Raw genomic sequence first — 19,275 nt, 5'->3', positions numbered from 1 at the left:
ACACACACACACACACACTACACTACTGTGGACTATAGCGTTCCTACTGCACCACACACACACACACACACACACACACACACACACACTACACTACTGTGGACTATAGCGTTCCTACTGCACCACACACACACACACACTCTCACACACTCTCTCTCTCTCACACACACACTGTGCTGCAGGTGCAGGATCGTGTTCACGCTGAGCTGGATGAGTGTGTGGGTCGGGATCGTCCTCCGTCTCTCAGCGATCGGTCGAGTCTCCCGTTCCTGGACGCTGTCCTGTGTGAAGTGATGCGTATCCGACCCGTCAGCCCCATCCTCATCCCACACGTCGCCATGCAGGACACCAGGTAACCATGGCAATACCGGAGTCAACCCTGCTGGTTACCATGGCAATGGCGGAGTCAACCCTGCTGGTTACCATGGCGACGGAGAGACATCACAATTAGAATGTTAGATCCAGGGTTTTGTCGTTGCTCATGCAGTGAAATGTTTCGGTGGTGCAAAACTTCTTAAATGATTTACATTAGACTTTTTTAGCAAGTAAAAGACTTTTAGTCTTATATATATGTATATATATACACTCACCTAAAGGATTATTAGGAACACCATACTAATACTGTGTTTGACCCCCTTTCGCCTTCAGAACTGCCTTAACTCTACGTGGCATTGATTCAACAAGGTGCTGAAAGCATTCTTTAGAAATGTTGGCCCATATTGATAGGATAGCATCTTGCAGTTGATGGAGATTTGTGGGATGCACATCCAGGGCACGAAGCTCCCGTTCCACCACATCCCAAAGATGCTCTATTGGGTTGAGATCTGGTGACTGTGGGGGCCATTTTAGTACAGTGAACTCATTGTCATGTTCAAGAAACCAATTTGAAATGATTCGAGCTTTGTGACATGGTGCATTATCCTGCTGGAAGTAGCCATCAGAGGATGGGTACATGGTGGTCATAAAGGGATGGACATGGTCAGAAACAATGCTCAGGTAGGCCGTGGCATTTAAACGATGCCCAATTGGCACTAAGGGGCCTAAAGTGTGCCAAGAAAACATCCCCCACACCATTACACCACCACCACCAGCCTGCACAGTGGTAACAAGGCATGATGGATCCATGTTCTCATTCTGTTTACGCCAAATTCTGACTCTACCATCTGAATGTCTCAACAGAAATCGAGACTCATCAGACCAGGCAACATTTTTCCAGTCTTCAACTGTCCAATTTTGGTGAGCTTGTGCAAATTGTAGCCTCCTTTTCCTATTTGTAGTGGAGATGAGTGGTACCCGGTGGGGTCTTCTGCTGTTGTAGCCCATCCGCCTCAAGGTTGTGTGTGTTGTGGCTTCACAAATGCTTTGCTGCATACCTCGGTTGTAACGAGTGGTTATTTCAGTCAAAGTTGCTCTTCTATCAGCTTGAATCAGTCGGCCCATTCTCCTCTGACCTCTAGCATCAACAAGGCATTTTCGCCCACAGGACTGCCGCATACTGGATGTTTTTCCCTTTTCACACCATTCTTTGTAAACCCTAGAAATGGTTGTGCGTGAAAATCCCAGTAACTGAGCAGATTGTGAAATACTCAGACCGGCCCGTCTGGCACCAACAACCATGCCACGCTCAAAATTGCTTAAATCACCTTTCTTTCCCATTCTGACATTCAGTTTGGAGTTCAGGAGATTGTCTTGACCAGGACCACACCCCTAAATGCATTGAAGCAACTGCCATGTGATTGGTTGATTAGATAATTGCATTAATGAGAAATTGAACAGGTGTTCCTAATAATCCTTTAGGTGAGTGTATATATATATATATATATACTGTCTATACAGTTGTCTTCGTGTAGGCACATTTGAGATGGAGTGAGTTGGTCATACTGATGCTGATGAGAGATGTTTGATATCCCATAATGCCTCTCTTCTGCAGTTTGGGGGGGCACACAGTTCCCAAAGGAACCCGGGTTTTGGTGAACATGTGGGCGATCCATCATGACCCCAAACACTGGGACGAACCTGACAGATTCAGACCAGGTGAGAAAACTACAACCCGCCAAAATAAAAGTTTGGTTTAACTTGAAGAAATTATGACAGAAATATATTACTGTTGTACTGTAGAGTGTACTACTCAAACTAATACTAATAATTAATAAATTGATTATTTTTGATAATATATTTGCATTAAATCAGAAAACACAGAATTTCTGAAAAAAAAAAACCCTTCACAGGGCCCTGTTGTAAAAAATATTTAATGATTTAATTGTTAATGTTTTATGAATTCAGTTGTTTTGACATGTTTTTTTTTTATGACTAAAAATGAATTAAACCATTGAAACGGAATCCAGAAAAATGAAAAAATGGAATTTGGGAAAAAATAAAACCAATTTCATAAACATAACTTAATAGAATTTAATAAAATTTGATGTCTCATGATTTCAATTAATTAGACATGCTTTTTGATTAATACAAGTGTAATTGAAATACATAAATCTTGAAAAACATGGAATTTGGGAGAAATATAATGGAATTTTGGTTAATTTTTAATTTAACTTTCAATAAATTGCTGATAAATTGTATGAGTTTCATGATTTTAATTAATTACATGATTTTAATTATTATAATTTCATTCATTTCAAAATTATAGTTTTATTATTAGGGCCCTAAAATATATATATTTTTTTTTTACTTTAATTAAAAAAAAAAAAAAATGTACATCTCATGATTTCAATTAATTAGACATGTTTTTTTGATTTGTACAAATGTAATTAAAATGCACAAATCTGTAATCAAGGGGGAAAAAAAAGGAATTTGAGAGAAATATATTGGAATTTTGGATAAAAAAAATCAATAAATTCAATAAATTATTAAACTGTATGAGTTTCATGATTACAATGAATTACATTTCAATTACTAAATTTAATGTAACAATTTAAACAGAATTCATAAAAAAAATAATTATTAAAGGACAAGTTTGGTATTTTACACTTAAAGCCCTGTTTACAGATCGTTTCTGATGAAATAGAACGGTTAAAATTAAAATTTGGACAGATGCTGCTGTCCCGAGAATTTTAGGTTTCTTTCGCGTTCCCCAAAACCTCCAGAATGGGTGTATAGGTGCACTTGAACAATCCTTCCTAATACGCATTAAACTTTCGTTTACAAAGACGTGAAACTCACCGAGTGGTCAGGGGTGTCCACTGATATGCTCACACAAACATCGCTGCAAAAGATGCTTTCCAACAGGTGTTTTACCATTCGTTGTAAAACTGTGGACCTATTTTTCCAAACGCCTCACACCCGTACATTCTTCCGTTGAGAGCTTGAATAATAGACACTCCAGCCCAGTTGGTGGCGATAAAGCACCTTTGCAAGCAAACCACTGGCATTTCAGTTTGCGATCCGCCGTAAAAAAAAAACACAAGAAGAAGAAGAAGAAGAAAACAACCCCATTTCAGTTTCCGGCGCGGAGTAATACCGTACCTCACAGCACATCCAATACAAGTCAATGGAGGAGACAAAAACTACGATAAAACCTGTTGGAAAGCATATTTTGCAGCGATTTTTGTGTGAGCATATCAGTGAACACCCCTGACCACTCGGTCAGTTTCACGTCTTTGTAAACGAAAGTTTAATGCGTATTAGGAAGGATTGTTCCAGTGCACCTATACACCCATTCTGGAGGTTTTGGGGAACGCGAAAGAAACCTAAAATTCTCGGGACAGCAGCATCTGTCCAAATTTTAATTTTAACCGTTCTATTTCATCAGAAATGATCTGTAAACAGGGCTTTAAGTGTAAAATACCGAACTTGTCCTTTAAGTCTCAGTTTTCTCAACACTTTCACTGTAGTTTCAGCTGTATATGTTGATTTCTGAACCCTTCACAGAACGATTCCTCGACGACTCAGGGAAAAGAACGACTCCTGCCAATTTTCTCCCGTTCGGCGCCGGTCCTCGCGTGTGTGTGGGAGAATCTCTGGCCAGGATAGAGATGTTTCTGTTCGTCAGTCGCCTTCTACAGCGCTTCGACTTCAGTGTCCCATCAGGAGCTTCATTACCAGACCTGACGGGCCGATTCGGAGTCGTGCTTCAACCTCAGCGCTACACTGTTCGAGTCACACCGCGACACTGACCCCGAACTGCAGTTCCCTCTGTTAGACACCAGGTGGCAGCACTGAGTCATTCATCATTTAAAGGGTTAATTCACCCAAAAATGAAAATTAGCCCATGATTTACTCTCCCTCAAGTCATCCTAGTGTATATGACATTCTTCTTTCAGACGAATACAATCTGAGTTATATTAAAAAATGTCCTTGCTTTTCCAAGCTTTATGACTGTTTCTGTTTTGAAGTCCATTAAATGCATCTATCCATCATGAAAGTGCATTTATCCATGAAAAAGTGCATCTATCCATCATAAAAGTGCATCTATCCATCATAAGTGCATCTGTCCATCATAAAAGTGCATCTATCCATGAAAAAAGTGCATCTATCTATCATAAAAGTGCATCTATGCATCATGAAAGTGCATCTATCCATCATAAAAGTGCATCTATACATCATAAGTGCATCCATCATAAAAGTGCATCTATCCATCATAAAAGTGCATCTATCCATCATAAAAGTGCATCTGTCCATCATAAAAGTGCATCTGTCCATCATAAAAGTGGATCTATCCATCATAAAAGTGCATCCATCCATCATAAAAGTGCATCCATCCATCATAAAAGTGCATCTATCCATGATAAGTGCATCTATCCATCATAAAAGTGCATCTATCCATCATAAAAGTGCATCTATCCATGATAAAAGTGCATCAATCCATCATAAAAGTGCATCTATCCATCATAAAAGTGCATCCATCCATCCATCATAAAAGTGCATCCATCCATCCATCATAAAAGTGCATCTACCCATGATAAGTGCATCTATCCATCATAAAAGTGCATCTATCCATCATAAAAGTGCATCTATCCATCATACAAGTGCATCTATACATCATAAAAGTGCATCTATCCATTATAAAAGTGCATCTATCCATCATAAAAGTGCATCTGTCCATCATAAAAGTGCATCTATCCATCATAAAAGTGCATCTATCCATCATAAAAGTGCATCCATCCATCATAAAAGTGCATCTATCATCATAAAAGTGCATCTATTCATAAGTGCATCTATCCATCATAAAAGTGCATCTATCCATCATGAAAGTGCATCTATACATCATAAAAGTGCATCTATCCATGATAAAAGTGCATCAATCCATCATAAAAGTGCATCTATCCATCATAAAAGTGCATCTATCCATGATAAAAGTGCATCAATCCATCATAAAAGTGCATCTATCCATCATAAAAGTGCATCTATCCATCATAAAAGTGCATCCATCCATCCATCCATCATAAAAGTGCATCTACCCATGATGTGCATCTATCCATCATAAAAGTGCATCCATCCATCATAAAAGTGCATCTATCCATCATAAAAGTGCATCCATCCATCCATCCATCCATCATAAAAGTGCATCTACCCATGATGTGCATCTATCCATCATAAAAGTGCATCTATCCATCATAAAAGTGCATCTATCCATCATACAAGTGCATCTATCCATCATAAAAGTGCATCTATCCATCATAAAAGTGCATCTATCCATCATAAAAGTGCATCTATCATCATAAAAGTGCATCTATCCATCATACAAGTGCATCTATCCATCATACAAGTGCATCTATCCATCATAAAAGTGCATCTATCCATCATAAAAGTGCATCTGTCCATCATAAGTGCATCTATCCATCATAAAAGTGCATCTATCCATCATAAAAGTGCATCTGTCCATCATAAGTGCATCTATCCATCATAAAAGTGCATCTATCCATCATAAAAGTGCATCTGTCCATCATAAGTGCATCTATCCATCATACAAGTGCATCTATCCATCATAAAAGTGCATCCATCATCATACAAGTGCATCTGTCCATCATAAGTGCATCTATCCATCATAAAAGTGCATCTATCCATCATAAAAGTGCATCTGTCCATCATAAGTGCATCTATCCATCATACAAGTGCATCTATCCATCATAAAAGTGCATCCATCATCATACAAGTGCATCTGTCCATCATAAGTGCATCTATCCATCATAAAAGTGCATCTATCCATCATAAAAGTGCATCTGTCCATCATAAGTGCATCTATCCATCATAAAAGTGCATCTATCCATCATAAAAGTGCATCCATCATCATACAAGTGCATCTGTCCATCATAAAAGTGCATCTATCCATCATAAAAGTGCATCTGTCCATCATAAAAGTGCATCTATCCATCATAAAAGTGCATCTGTCCATCATAAAAGTGCAAAGCCTGTGTATCGAACACTACCTGTACACATATATATTTCAGTATAGTATGCTAGTATGCTATTATAAACATACCATTGATCTCTCAAACAGAAACCATTTTTCTTCCAACAATTTTACCTTTTGAGTTTTTTACTTCATTGGAATGGTATGAAACTTGGTAAAGGTTTTGGCACTTGAAATCTGAACATAAAAAAATCATGGACATGCTTCGAAAAGGTTAAATGGTCCAGAAAACACTTGTGCTTCTCGCGGTCAGAAATGAGCGCATTGTAAATGAATGAGAGACGAGTTTCCTCTAGTGGAAGCGTTTGGTACTGCAGCCGAACACAATCTCACTGAAAGCTCATTTTCTGAAATACCAACCTCAAATTTGGAGCACAGCTTGTTTAGATTTATGGCTTTGATTAACTCAGTTCTAGAGTAAAACATGTTTTGGAAAATAAATGTTTCATATAAAAATAAAACCAGAATTATTGTGCATTTTTCATGACCAAAAACTTTTTAAGTTCACTTTTTAAAACCTTTTTTCACTTCGGCAATAATTTGCCAAGCGTTGTCTTCTTTAAAAAGAGATCAAATCTAAATTGAACATTATCAAACTAAAATATAGCCTACATTCATTTAATTAAAATAATATAAATACACTGTGTGTGTGTGTGTGTGTGTGTGTGTGTGTATATATATATATTTGACCTTGTGCAAGAAGTAGGTCAAAGGTTTCTGTTCTGTGCATGGTTTTTAACGAATGGATTAAATAAAACAAAATGATTAATTCCATTTAATTTAATCAATCACAATTCATCAGTTCTCTTTAAAGCACCAGTGATTCATAAAACACCATTTACAATCAGTCTCTGTCTCACACACACACACACACACACACACACACACACACACACACACACACACACACACACACACACTCACTGGGCAAACAGAGATTACAAAGACAGGCTGCTAATTGTGTGGTTTCAGTAAAGCGTTTAGTCTTTAAATGTTTGAATTACACCGTTCACAGCGCCGCACATCAACGTCGAACACACTCTATTGCTCACACTAGAGTGGGTCGTCATAGTAACGCCATGGTAACGCAACAGTGATGCTGGTAACACTGTCAATATTCTAAGATGGAACACAGAACCCCTCTGACAACATTGAACAGCAGCACACCAAACACTCCGATCAGCATGCGTACAAAATAGAGATCATTTCATATCGAGCTTATATATTCATCTGAAGCTACTAGATTTATTCTTATGTATAATTAGATCTATTTCCATATATATATATCTATGTATGATGGATTCAACAAATTCTGTCTTTAGGCTGAATGAATCTCACGAAAACGTGAAATAAAAAAGTTAGAATCATGTACAGTAAAAGTTAAATGTTATTTTGTAAATTTGTATATATATATATATATATATATATATATATATACACAGTGTAATTATATATATCTAAAAATTAAATAATAAAAATGTGTATAGTTACATTTTTAGTATCTAATTTTTTTCATGATATTTAATCACATTTTCTTCTCTGAATGGTCATTATCGTGATTATTATTGTGTTTTCTTTCATTTTCATTATTCTCAATAGATATTCATTATTATTACAATGACTTTTTAAATTTGAATCTATATATTAGAACAAATACTGTCATGACGTACCGATATTATACATTGCAAATATTATTTTTTCACATGACAGTAACGGTTAAATGTGCTTAATTGTTAAGGTCCTAAAAATGGGGTGTTTTCTTAATGCAAAATATAATTTCTTATTTCTATCATTTGATTACGGCATGAAATGTGATCTTCGTGAGATTCACCCGCCTGCGCGTCGTAAATGAACAATGTCGTTTCAATGTCTGACATAAAGACGTAAACAAATGTTATTAAAAAAGCACAATAAATGGAGAACCGAAGCAAAAGTCATGTCCTGAGGTGTCGTCTTGATTCTTTGTCAGTGGTTTGCGATGCAGCATCTGTTTTGGCCAAGCTGGTGTTCTGGAGAAACGGTTCCTTCAGGTAATGACGCGCACGTGTTCTGCATTACCCACAATTCCATGGGAAGGTGTTTGTGTATGTTGTTTTAGCACAACTGTCGGTGTTCTTTTCAAAAACTAATGAGCAAAAGCAGCAGCCGGACTGTCAAGAGAGAGAGTAGGAAAGAAGAGGAGCGTTTTAAGGGTCCGTTCCGCTGGTCCAGTCAGAACATTGTCCACTCTTTAAGGTGTGTCTTCAGGTCACAAGGCGAGGTCACTACGAATGGCCAAAAATCAAACAAAAGTGTTGCATTATAGGTTATATTAAACATTTTAATGCATAAATTAGGAATGAAATTATGCTTCGATGGCATGTTTTTTCCTCCATTGCATGATGGGCCAAATCAAAGGTCATCACAGGCCAACTTTGGGCATCTCTGATCTAGTGTATCTGTCAACAGAAACAGACACACTACCGGTCAAAAGGGAGGAATAATTAAGATTCATAAATGTTTTTGAGAAGTCTCTTCTGCTCACCAAGGCTGCAGTATTTGATCCAAAAAAAAAAGAAAAACCAGTAAAAATTGTGAAATATTTTTACAAATTAAATCAGCTGTTTGAATATATAGTGAATTGTAATTTATTCCTGTGATCAAAGCTGAATTTTTAGCATCATTACTCCAGTCTTCAGTGTCACATGATTTATTTTGTTGCTGATTTGATCTTAGTTATTCTGAAGTTTACGGTAGTGTGTGACCCTAAGACCACAGATTTAATGCGTTAGCTTCTAATGTCAGTCTGTACAGTTGCTCTCACAGAGCGTCACTGATTTTAAGATCTACAGTCTCACACTCATTTATGCACTAGGTCAGTCGGTTTCCATTGCAATGACGACCGTATCAGTGGGCGGAGTCACAGATGAGACAGGCCACGCCTCTTTCCCGCCCCCGTCGTCTGGCATCTGTCTGGCTCTGGCCGAACAATCTGGACTATCATGAAGAAGAGTGTCATCCGTCCCAATGGCCGACTCTGCCGGTAAGTGTCCTCCTTCTTCCTCCTCCTCGTCATCCTCTTCTTCAGGTTCCACCCGGCAACGGCAAACCTCGATGCCAGAGTCGCCAGTCAGCCGTCGCTGCTGGAAGTGCGTTTGGTCGACGTCCAGGTCGCTCACGGCGGAGTCACGGCGCTCGGGTTCGACGCCGGGAGAAAACAGAGCGGATCTGGGCGGAGACTGAGGGGGCGGAGCTACAGGCTCCTCCCTCTTCTGCTCGGGACGAACGCCAAGCGGATCAGAGATCGAGAACAGGTGCAGAGACGAAGAGGACGAGATCGAAACGCTGGTGATATTCTTCGACGTCGGGCTGTTAGTATTGTTTGCATCACAGATGTTGTTAGTATTAATGGTTTGGGATGCGTCTAATATGTCAGTAACGTTATCTGTGCTACTAGTGTTGAGGTTCTTCACCGGTTTCGTGTTCCCATTGCAATCCAAGGGGGCGGAGCATGGAAGCCCCGCCCCCTTGGGACATGGAAGCTCCGCCTGCACGACCTCGATAGGTGATTGGCCACTTTCATTAAATGGAACGCTCTCGTTGTGCATGACTGCGGCGTGGGCGTGGCCAGACTCGCTGAGGGAGGGCGTGGAGGCGTGGCTTGTGTCGGTCTCATCCGTGAGTTGGGCTGACGAGGGGGAGGAGCTACAGGGTGATGACGGACAGCAGGAGTCACATGAGCAGCTGGTGTAGTTGTCGGAGCTCTGGGATGACATCATGTGACTCGGGCCCGGGTGGGCGGAGCCTCGTGGGTAGGCCACGGAGCTGTAGGGAGGGGGGGGTGTGCTGGGCTGGGCTGCTACTTCCTCATAGGATGGCAGTTTAAGTGAGGCGAGGAAACCTGCCAATGAGAACTCAAGATTAATATACTTCATTTACCTTTGTGCACGTTTTCATTTAGACTCTTAAAGGGGTCGCACACCGGACGAGAAGCGCAGCGTCGTGTCTAGAACATCTCGGGGTATCACACACCAGACGCACACTTTCTCAGTTTATGGCCAGCAATATTGCTATGTTTAAGGACATTATGAAATTAAGATGTTATTGTTATGTTATGACTGTACTGTACAATTAAATACAATCGTTGCTGAGTCTGCAGTCTGAACACTTTACCTCAGGGCTCAGGGTTAACTGAATTAATTGAGAATCTCACCTGAAAATCCAATAATTTTCATCCATTCAAACAAATAATCTTACAAACAGAAACAACATTATTTTTCTGACCCCATTGGCAGATAATTTAGCTTGTTTTAAGCAAAAACTCACTTAATTTTTATTTATTCCCCCAGAAAACAAGACTTAATATCTTAATACTCATCTAGTAAATGCATCTTGATTTAAGAATTTTTAGATATTTGGACTGGAAACAAGACAAAAATACTAAGTAAGAAAAGCATTTTTTGAGTTCTTACTGAGGTCAAACATGGAGGACGGGTAACTGCACGCCCCATGATAGGCCATGAGGTTGATCTCTCTCTGTCTCTGCTGCTGTTGGACTCGCTGCTTCGCCTGCCGGTGACGATACGCACAGCAACAGCTGAACAGGATTAGCACACTCCACAGCAGCCAAAACCCTGAAACACAAGCAACAATCCTTAAAGGAGCAGTTCGCTAGATGGTGAGTGAATCATGGGGTAATTGAACATTTTAAGGCCTTCTGAAGCAAAGCGATGAGTTTGTGTAAGAAAAACATTCGGTAACACTTTATTTTAGTGTCCTTGTTACATATGTTACATGTACTTACAGTACCATAGTAATAACAGTAAATTATGCATAATTACATGCAACTAACCCTCAACCAAACCCTAATCCTACCCTAACCCTACAGTAAGTACATGTAGTTAATTAATATTACTCAGTAATTAAATATATAATTACACTGTAACAATGACACCTTAAAACAAAGTGTAACCAAATATTCATATTTAAAATTTCATAAAGTAAAATAACTAGCGTCCGTAAGTTGTGTATTAGGTCGTAAGTAGACTGTGTATGTTCGTTTGGACGGAAGCTAGTTATTTCACTTTATAAACTTTTAAATATGAATATTTTTCTTACTCAAACTCATTGCTTTGCATCAGAAAGCCTTTATTAAACCCCCGGAGCAGTGTGGAGCACTTTTGTCATGGATAGATGCACTTTTATGATGGATAGATGCACTTTTATCATGAATATATGCGCTTTTATGATGGATAGATTAACTTTTATCATGATAGATGCACTTTTATCATGGATAGATGCACTTTTATGATGGACAGATGCACTTTTATGATGGATAGATGCACTTTTATGATGGATAGATGCACTTTTGATGGATAGATGAACTTTTATGATGGATAGATGCACTTTTATGATGGATAGATGTACTTTTATAATGGATAGATGCACTTTTATGATGAATAGATGCACTTTTATGATGGATAGATGAACTTTAATCATGAATAGATGCACTTTTATGATGGACAGATGCACTTTTATGATGGATAGATGCACTTTTATGATGGATAGATGAACTTTAATCATGGATAGATGCACTTTTATCATGGATAGATGCACTTTTATGATGGATAGATGCACTTTTATGATGGATAGATGCACTTTATCATGGATAGATGCACTTTTATGATGGATAGATGCACTTTTATGAGCTTCAAACTGTTGGTTGCAATCAACTGCCATTATAAAGCTTGGAAGAGCCAGGACATGTTTTAATATAACTCCGATTGTATTCGTCTGAAAGAAGAATGTCATATACACCTAAGATAACTTGAGGGTGAGTAAATCATAGGCTAATTTTCATTTTAAAGTCAACTCCTTCTTTAAAGAATAAAGGCCTCACTAGCTACGTTTCCATTCAATGTTGCGAATAAAGCAACATTTGCATCCCATTTGTTCAAGAGAACAAAATTGTCACTTCCTGGGAAATTATCAAATATGTGTAATAAAATTAGAAGCTGCTAAAAATTGGCCTCTTTTTTCCTACATTTTCCATACATTGTAAAAAAAAAAACTTTTTTCTTTTTTTTTTAATGCAAATATCCCAAAATGTACATAACATTTGGTGGATGAAAACAACTATTTATGCAGAATGCTAATCATTCATTCAGTCATATATCGTCACACAAACCTGAATATATTCCGTGATGTTTTGTGCACGCACTGTAGGCTTTGTTTGGCTTTTCTAAATGCTGAATCTATTCATGTTTTTGAAAGCAGACTTAAGACTATTTGAATAAGTTTGTCATTTTAGATGTGATGATTTTTTATTATGGTCTTTTATTTAATGTTTTTTTTTTTTCAAATTTCTTTTTCTCTGTACAGTTCTTTGGTCTACCTTTGAAAGTGCGTTAACTAAAGCTAAGTGCGTTATTTATAATCAGATGCTTTCTGTTAAAAGCTGCTTGAAACCAACAATTGTTGATTGACAAGTGAGTAGGCGATCCACAGGGGCAGATAAAGTCACATCGTCATTTACACATGATTAATGGACTAATAAAGATGACAGAATCTATTGTATTGTATGAAATGAGTAATCAGTTGTACAGTATTTTAACAGTGTTTGTATATTTAGGGCAAGACAATATATGCAAAAAGCATTTTGGCCTATTTTGCTTCTATCTATGTCTTCTTTCAGAGTAAAATTCAAAAAGTAAAAAGGGGAAAATATCATAAATACAAATTTAGGTGTTTTATTGCACTTTATCTATTTGCATCTGTAGATTTCAATTACAGTACATATCTTTGAAGAGTTTGTCCTCCACTTCAGCAGCACTTACAAACACCAAAATTTACAGTGTTATTCCTGTCTATATTCTGAAGGTTTTTACTGAGGGGTTTGTTCATATATCACTCACACTGATTTATATGACATTTTATACATAAAAATTAGTTTTTTTCGGGCTGTTGACAGTATTTTCTGATTTATGCAGTGATAAAAAGAGATATTCAAAATCCCCTCAGTAAAAACCTTGTCAACAATCTCAAAATGTCAACAAAATCAAAAAAAGAAATTTGATCCTGGCTTTATCCAATGTTCAGATTTATAATATGGAGATTTATGCAAACGAGTGCATACTTAATTAGATAGTGCCTCATTTGCTTATTTAAACATAACATCTCAGAAAACTTAACAAGTGTCTTAATATACTGTAATTAATAAACTGGGTAAATATGGTGATATATATTAGTTTTTACCTTATTCTTAACAGGAACATTTCAACCCAAAAATGAATCAACATGCAAGATTGCAAGATTCTAAGAAAGAAAGTCATACGGGTTTGGAATGACATGAGGGTGATTAAATGACATAATTTGCATTTTTAATCCAGTTTACAGGGAACATTGTCAAAGTTTTGAACAAACGCTCTTCCAGGAACGTTCATATTTGGCCTTTAATAATGTTCTCAAAACAGCACAAAAACATTATTTATACATCATTTACAGAATCCTTTTTTCTGAAACCTTTTAGTTGCATGTTTGTCTAATATTTTTTAAATGTTACTACTAGTTTCAGAACGTTCAGAGAACATTCAAAAGTAACGTTCCCATAATGTTTGAAGAATGATAAAATAGAATGTTGACACATTTCCTATGCATTCTAATACTACCGTATAGAACCTAATACTACAGTAAGCACAAAAACAATATTTATACTTCATTTATGAAAAAAAAAAAAAAAAACTGAAACGTTTTAGTTGAATGTTCATGTAACATTTTTTCAGGGAACATTCAAAAGCAACGTTCCCAACATGATAAAAAGGAATGTTCCCTTAAAGTCCCCCTGTAGTCAATAACTTTATCCCTTAAAACTCATCTTTGATCACAGAAATGACATATTTAAAAGTTTTTCCTTGAAAAAAATTCTTAAAATAGCTTGAATGTAACTCGACACCCTTGCCTCATTTAGTATTCGCAGTTCTATGAATATGCAAATTAGCCCCGCCTCCACTCACTCACAGCAGCTCAGAGATCTACTCTGGTTACCTTGGTTACAAGGTAGTTTGTGACGTCAGAAACACCAGCGATATCAACCCGGGTTTTTGATACTCTGTAATTTTAACTAGAAAATACTTGGATTTTTACCACAGGGGGACTTTTTTTTAAAAACATTTAAAAAAAAAAACGTTTAGAGAACATTCTGAAATAACTTAATGGCTCACAAAAAGTACCATTTTTGTTAGCTGGGATGAATATTCACGGTAATTGTGTATGTGTGCGTAATTGTGTATGTGTTCATGCGTTGACTTATGAATTTGAACATGGTTTGTCTTAAAGCATATTAAAAAAAAAACACCACAAAGACATATAAACAACATTAAAAGCTGGATTTTCACCACGGGGGACTTTAAGGTTCGCATAACCAAGATTATTTTTTTGTTCAGAGAACATTCGTAAATAACAAAATGAAGTATTTTTGTTAGCTGGGATGAATATTGACAGTAATTGTGTGTGTGTGCTGGTTAGACTCACACCACAGCTCATAGTAGTATGTGCAGCAGCCGGTCTCCTGGCAGCAGTGTCCGGTCTGGCAGAGGTATCCGCTGGCGCTGTTAGTGCCGGGACAGTAGCGCGGGCTCCCCAGGAGAGGCAGGGTCCCTGAACTGTGGTACTCCATCCCCTGCAGCAGCGCGTGACGCCACCGAAACACTCGGTCCCCCTCTTCCTCCAGAACTGCTGCTATGGGGCATTCAGAGCCCGCAGAGTCTGGCAACAACACATCAAAACGAGAGAATGCCACTTTAAAAAAGTGCACAGAAAGCACAATCTTTGAATGAACTAAAAATAGACCACATGTACTTTCTAGATAAATGTTCCTGGTCTAATTGTGAAGGATTCATCATCAGTGCATGTGATTGTAAACAAAAACGTGTTTTCATTAAATACTTTTTCCATCTCTGAAATGATTTCCCTTTTTCATTTGAGAACTTATAAGTCCCACACTATATTTTTTTCTCATTTAATATGATGTTTCTGTCACATTAAAAGAGAGAGAATGCCATTTTAAACAAGTGCACAGAAAGCACAATCTTTTTTTGTGTGTGTGTGTTTTTTCTAAATAAGTGTGACCCTGGATCACAAAAAACAGTCACGAGTCGCACGGGTATATTTGTGGCAATAGCCAACAATAAATACATTGTATGGGTCAAAATTATAGATTTTTTTCTTTTATGGCAAAAATCATGAGGATATTATGTAAAGATCATGTTCCATGAAGATATTTAGCAAATTTCCTACCGTAAATATATAAAACATTTATTTTTGTGAGTGAATGCAGCACAATCGTGAACATAAAACTTTTTGAAGGCGATTTTCTCAATGTTTCGATTTTTTTGCACCCTCAGATTCCAGATTTTCATATGATCTATAAATCTCAATTTCAAAAAATTGACCCATGTGACTGGATTTGTGGTCCAGGGTCATAAATGTTCCTGGTCTAATTGTGAGCGATTCATTTGTGCATGCCATGGTATTGTAAACAAAAACAAGTTTTCATGATATTTCATCTAAATACTTCTTCTTAAAGTCCCCCTCTAGTCAATAATTGTATCCCTTAAAACTCATCTTTAATCACAAAAATGACATATTTAATTTTTTTTCAAATAAAATTAAAATAGCCTTAAACTAGCTTGAATGTAACTCGACACCCTTGCCTCATTAAGTATGCACGGTTCTATGAATATGCAAATGAGCCCCGCCTCCACTCACTCACTCAGCTCAGAGATCCACTGGTTGACGATCACACATTGATCTGATTGGTTACAAGGTAGTTTGTGACGTCAGAAACACCAGCGATTTCAAAGCGTGTTTTTGAGACTGTCTTTGGTTCACTGCAGTTTTAAGGAGAAAATACTCAGCAATGCTGTCGACTTATGAATTTACACATGGTTTGTGTTAAAGCGTATTAAACACACCACATAGACACATAAACAACATTAAAAGCTGGATTTTCACCACAGGGGGACTTTAAGTGGTCTAAATGTATTTATATGTATATATATATATATATATATATTCATCTGTCGAAGGCGGAGGAACATAAAATGTTAGTCTAATCATTCCATTCGGTCTGCCTTGCATTCATCAGGTGCTACAGGTCAGTGCTCTTGAAGTTCTTTATGTTCATTATTATTGTAATGTTATGTGCTTTGAAACATGAGCTAGTTTAACGCCGTCTCTCGTCTCGTGACGCTTTGTTCCTGTGTTTTGAAGAAGGCGTGGCTTTGGAGGCGCTCATGCTTTCAAAGCTAACTTGCTATTGCTAGCCGCTCCCAAAAAAATTGCCTACCCTACCTTTAAAGTATCTGGTCTTTAATAATGTTCTCAAAACTTTACCACAACAACATAACATTTGTTTAAATGTTACTACTTGTTTCAGAATGTTCAGAGTAACATTCCCATAATGTTTGCAAAATGCTAAAATGGAACGATCAAAATTCTTCCAGTAACAATAATAGTGTCCATTCAAAGTAATCTGGCCTTTAAATACGTTCTCACAAAAACGCTATTAATGGAACGGTTTTAGTTTCGTCTAGCTTAAAAAAAAAAAAAAAAAAAAAAAAAATTCAAAAGTAACATTCTCATAACGTTTGCAAAATGTTAAAATGTTCCCTTAATGTTAGTAATGTTTTTTTTTTTTTTTTTTTTAACTGCATAATGATTAATTGTAAGGGTAGAAAAATATGCTCATGTGAAACTAAATTAATTGCCAATTACTTTTGGACATTATGAGAGGACTTATAATAAGGACATAAACAAATCTATATCTCACAGACAGGTGTTGTAAGTGTCTTTACCTGGTGAAGGACACAGGTGTCCATATATGCTGTCAGGATCATCTATAAATGAGAAGGGGGAAAAAAACATAATAATCAACCATTGCTGAAATAAACAGTATTTTTTCCCCTCTGAATTATTATAAGCGCAAACAGTGTTTTAAAAAAGCTGTACTAGAGAGATGCATGCGTGTGTCGTATTATGTGTGCAATGCATTAAATGTGTTTAAATGTTATTCTGCATGTGCATGTGTGCAATCAAACTTTAAACATTAACGCAACAATTGTTTGCAAATGAAAAAGATTAAACAGGCCCAGGCAGAAGCGTAACAGAATACACACACTCAGTGATGCTTTATGCACCTGCAGCAATAATCATCACACATCCCTATCGATTATAAATAAATGCACCAACCTTACTAAACGCGGTGAGTGATCAGTGATGCTCGATGTCGCTGGTGTTATTGTAGCAAACGGCCTTTAATGAAAGTCGCTTCTCTTTCTGATTCGCTCATTTTTTCTTGTTCTGCACCGACTGTCTCTCTCCGTCCGCCATTTCCACCGAGAGCTCCAGCCGTCACATCACAAACGACACACGAGCGAACCGGGATATCATAACGACAAAACGAACAGCGCACAAAAACACTTACTACTTACGCATATGTTACACTCAAATGTAAAATCTCATTTTTGCAACAGACGGCGCGAGACTGCAGACATATATAATGCCATGAACGTTCATCGGATCTGATGCTGATTGGCTCGAGGCTGCAGGATGCAGACCAATCAGAGCACACCTGGGTTTCGCCTAGCAACAGCTGGTAAGATGGTAAGACCATAGATATGTATAGGTAAAAAAAGATACAGGTAAGACTGCATATCCACAGCGACTGAGAGGAATTAGCATGATTCTGTATAATCTTGCATAATTCCAGCTATAAAACAAGAAACGGTTCATCAGAACTTTGGCTACAACGTTCTGGCAAGTTTCTCTGTACAAACATTCTTCTTGTAAAGTTACTAGAACATTCGTTCAATTATTTGGTAACACTTTATTTTACAGTTTCCTTAGATGTTACATGTACTTACCATAGTAATAACAGTAAATTATGCATAATTACATGCAACTAACCCTCAACCAAACCCTAATCCTATAGTAAATACATGTAGTTTAATAATATTACTCAGTAGCCTACTTAAATATATAATTACACTGTAACAATGACACCTTAAAATAAAGTGTAACCAGTTATTTGGCATTTAAAAATGTTCTTAAAACGTTGTATACATCATCCATGGAACGGTTTTTAAATGTTGCTTGTTTTAGAACGTTCAGAAAAACGTTTAAAAGTAACGTTCCAATAATGTTTGAAGAATGATCAAATGGAATGTTCATTGGCATAACAACAACAAAAAGATGATTTGAACGTTTTCATAACTTAATGAGAATGTTAGCGAAATGGTTTTTGCACGTATTTTGTTGAGTCTGTTTTGCATGTATTATAATCACTGCAAAAGAACAAAACCATGATGTTGGCCACTAGAGGGACTCACACAGACCTGTTTTTATGAGTTTATTACACTTATTTGAGTTGCATCCATACAGTTCTGTGAAATCAGAGTTTATGTGGTAGTCTATTTCAATAAAGCTTTTCAATATTATGATGCATGTACAAAAATAATGGACCAACTCTTTTCTGATTTGATCTGGTCAGATTATCAAGTATGTACTATGTATGTACTTATTTTTAACAAAAGGCAGAACTTCTCAGGAAGTGGAGACTGTGGTGTAAAGACAAGTATCTTGAATACTTCTCTTTTTCTCTCAGCTGTCCATCGGAGCGAGTGAACGGAGAGAAAGAAGAGACGGAGAGCAATGGCTTCAGATGTGATGTGCTTGTGTGTTCTTCTTCTCTGCGCTAGACTTCACTTCGTAACAGGTACGTCTGAACAACAATACGAGTTAATTTAGGCATTTATGCCACAAACTGATTTTCATAAGTCTATAAAACATCCTGCTATGACAGTGGTTTTTGTTTGTCTTATATTTGTACAAAAAATGGGTAACACTTTATAATATTGTTCCTACATTAATGA

General features: G+C 37.2%; 2 protein-coding genes across 2 annotated transcripts in view; one reads left to right on the top strand and one right to left on the bottom strand.

Annotated features, from left to right (window-relative positions):
- The window catches only part of cyp17a2 (cytochrome P450, family 17, subfamily A, polypeptide 2), a 28,685-nt gene extending 24,380 nt beyond the window's left edge, over positions 1 to 4,305 (top strand). Inside the window, exons 7-9 of the mRNA XM_079850107.1 lie at positions 183 to 352; positions 1,931 to 2,034; positions 3,886 to 4,305. Coding sequence (XP_079706233.1) covers positions 183 to 352; positions 1,931 to 2,034; positions 3,886 to 4,130 — 519 coding nt within the window. The 3' untranslated portion in view covers positions 4,131 to 4,305. The remainder of the gene's footprint in view (positions 1 to 182; positions 353 to 1,930; positions 2,035 to 3,885) is intronic.
- A 4,323-nt stretch (positions 4,306 to 8,628) lies between these two features.
- LOC307145259 (uncharacterized protein) lies at positions 8,629 to 17,942 on the bottom strand. Its single transcript, XM_079848233.1, has 5 exons — positions 17,594 to 17,942; positions 17,200 to 17,241; positions 14,876 to 15,109; positions 10,819 to 10,980; positions 8,629 to 10,247 (listed from the first exon to the last, which is right to left on the bottom strand). The coding sequence occupies exons 3-5, from the start codon at positions 15,018 to 15,020 to the stop codon at positions 9,223 to 9,225; spliced, it is 1,332 nt and encodes a 443-aa protein (XP_079704359.1). The 5' UTR covers positions 15,021 to 15,109; positions 17,200 to 17,241; positions 17,594 to 17,942; the 3' UTR covers positions 8,629 to 9,222.
- Positions 17,943 to 19,275: the final 1,333 nt, after the last annotated feature.

The sequence above is a fragment of the Squalius cephalus genome (assembly GCF_949319135.1).
Source record: "Squalius cephalus genome assembly, chromosome: 18".
Lineage (NCBI taxonomy): Eukaryota > Metazoa > Chordata > Actinopteri > Cypriniformes > Leuciscidae > Squalius > Squalius cephalus.
Note: the sequence above shows the minus strand (reverse complement) of the source record. Positions and strands in the feature narration are given on the sequence as shown.

Coding starts and splice junctions, on each gene's coding strand:
- LOC307145259 (XM_079848233.1), bottom strand. CDS start 15,020: ATGGAGTACCACAGTTCAGGGACCCTGCCTCTCCTGGGGAGCCCGCGC. Junction 10,981..14,875: donor ATACTACTATGAGCTGTGGT/GTGAGTCTAACC, acceptor CTTGTGTTTCAG/GGTTTTGGCTGCTGTGGAGT. Junction 10,248..10,818: donor GTCCTCCATGTTTGACCTCA/GTAAGAACTCAA, acceptor TCTCATTGGCAG/GTTTCCTCGCCTCACTTAAA.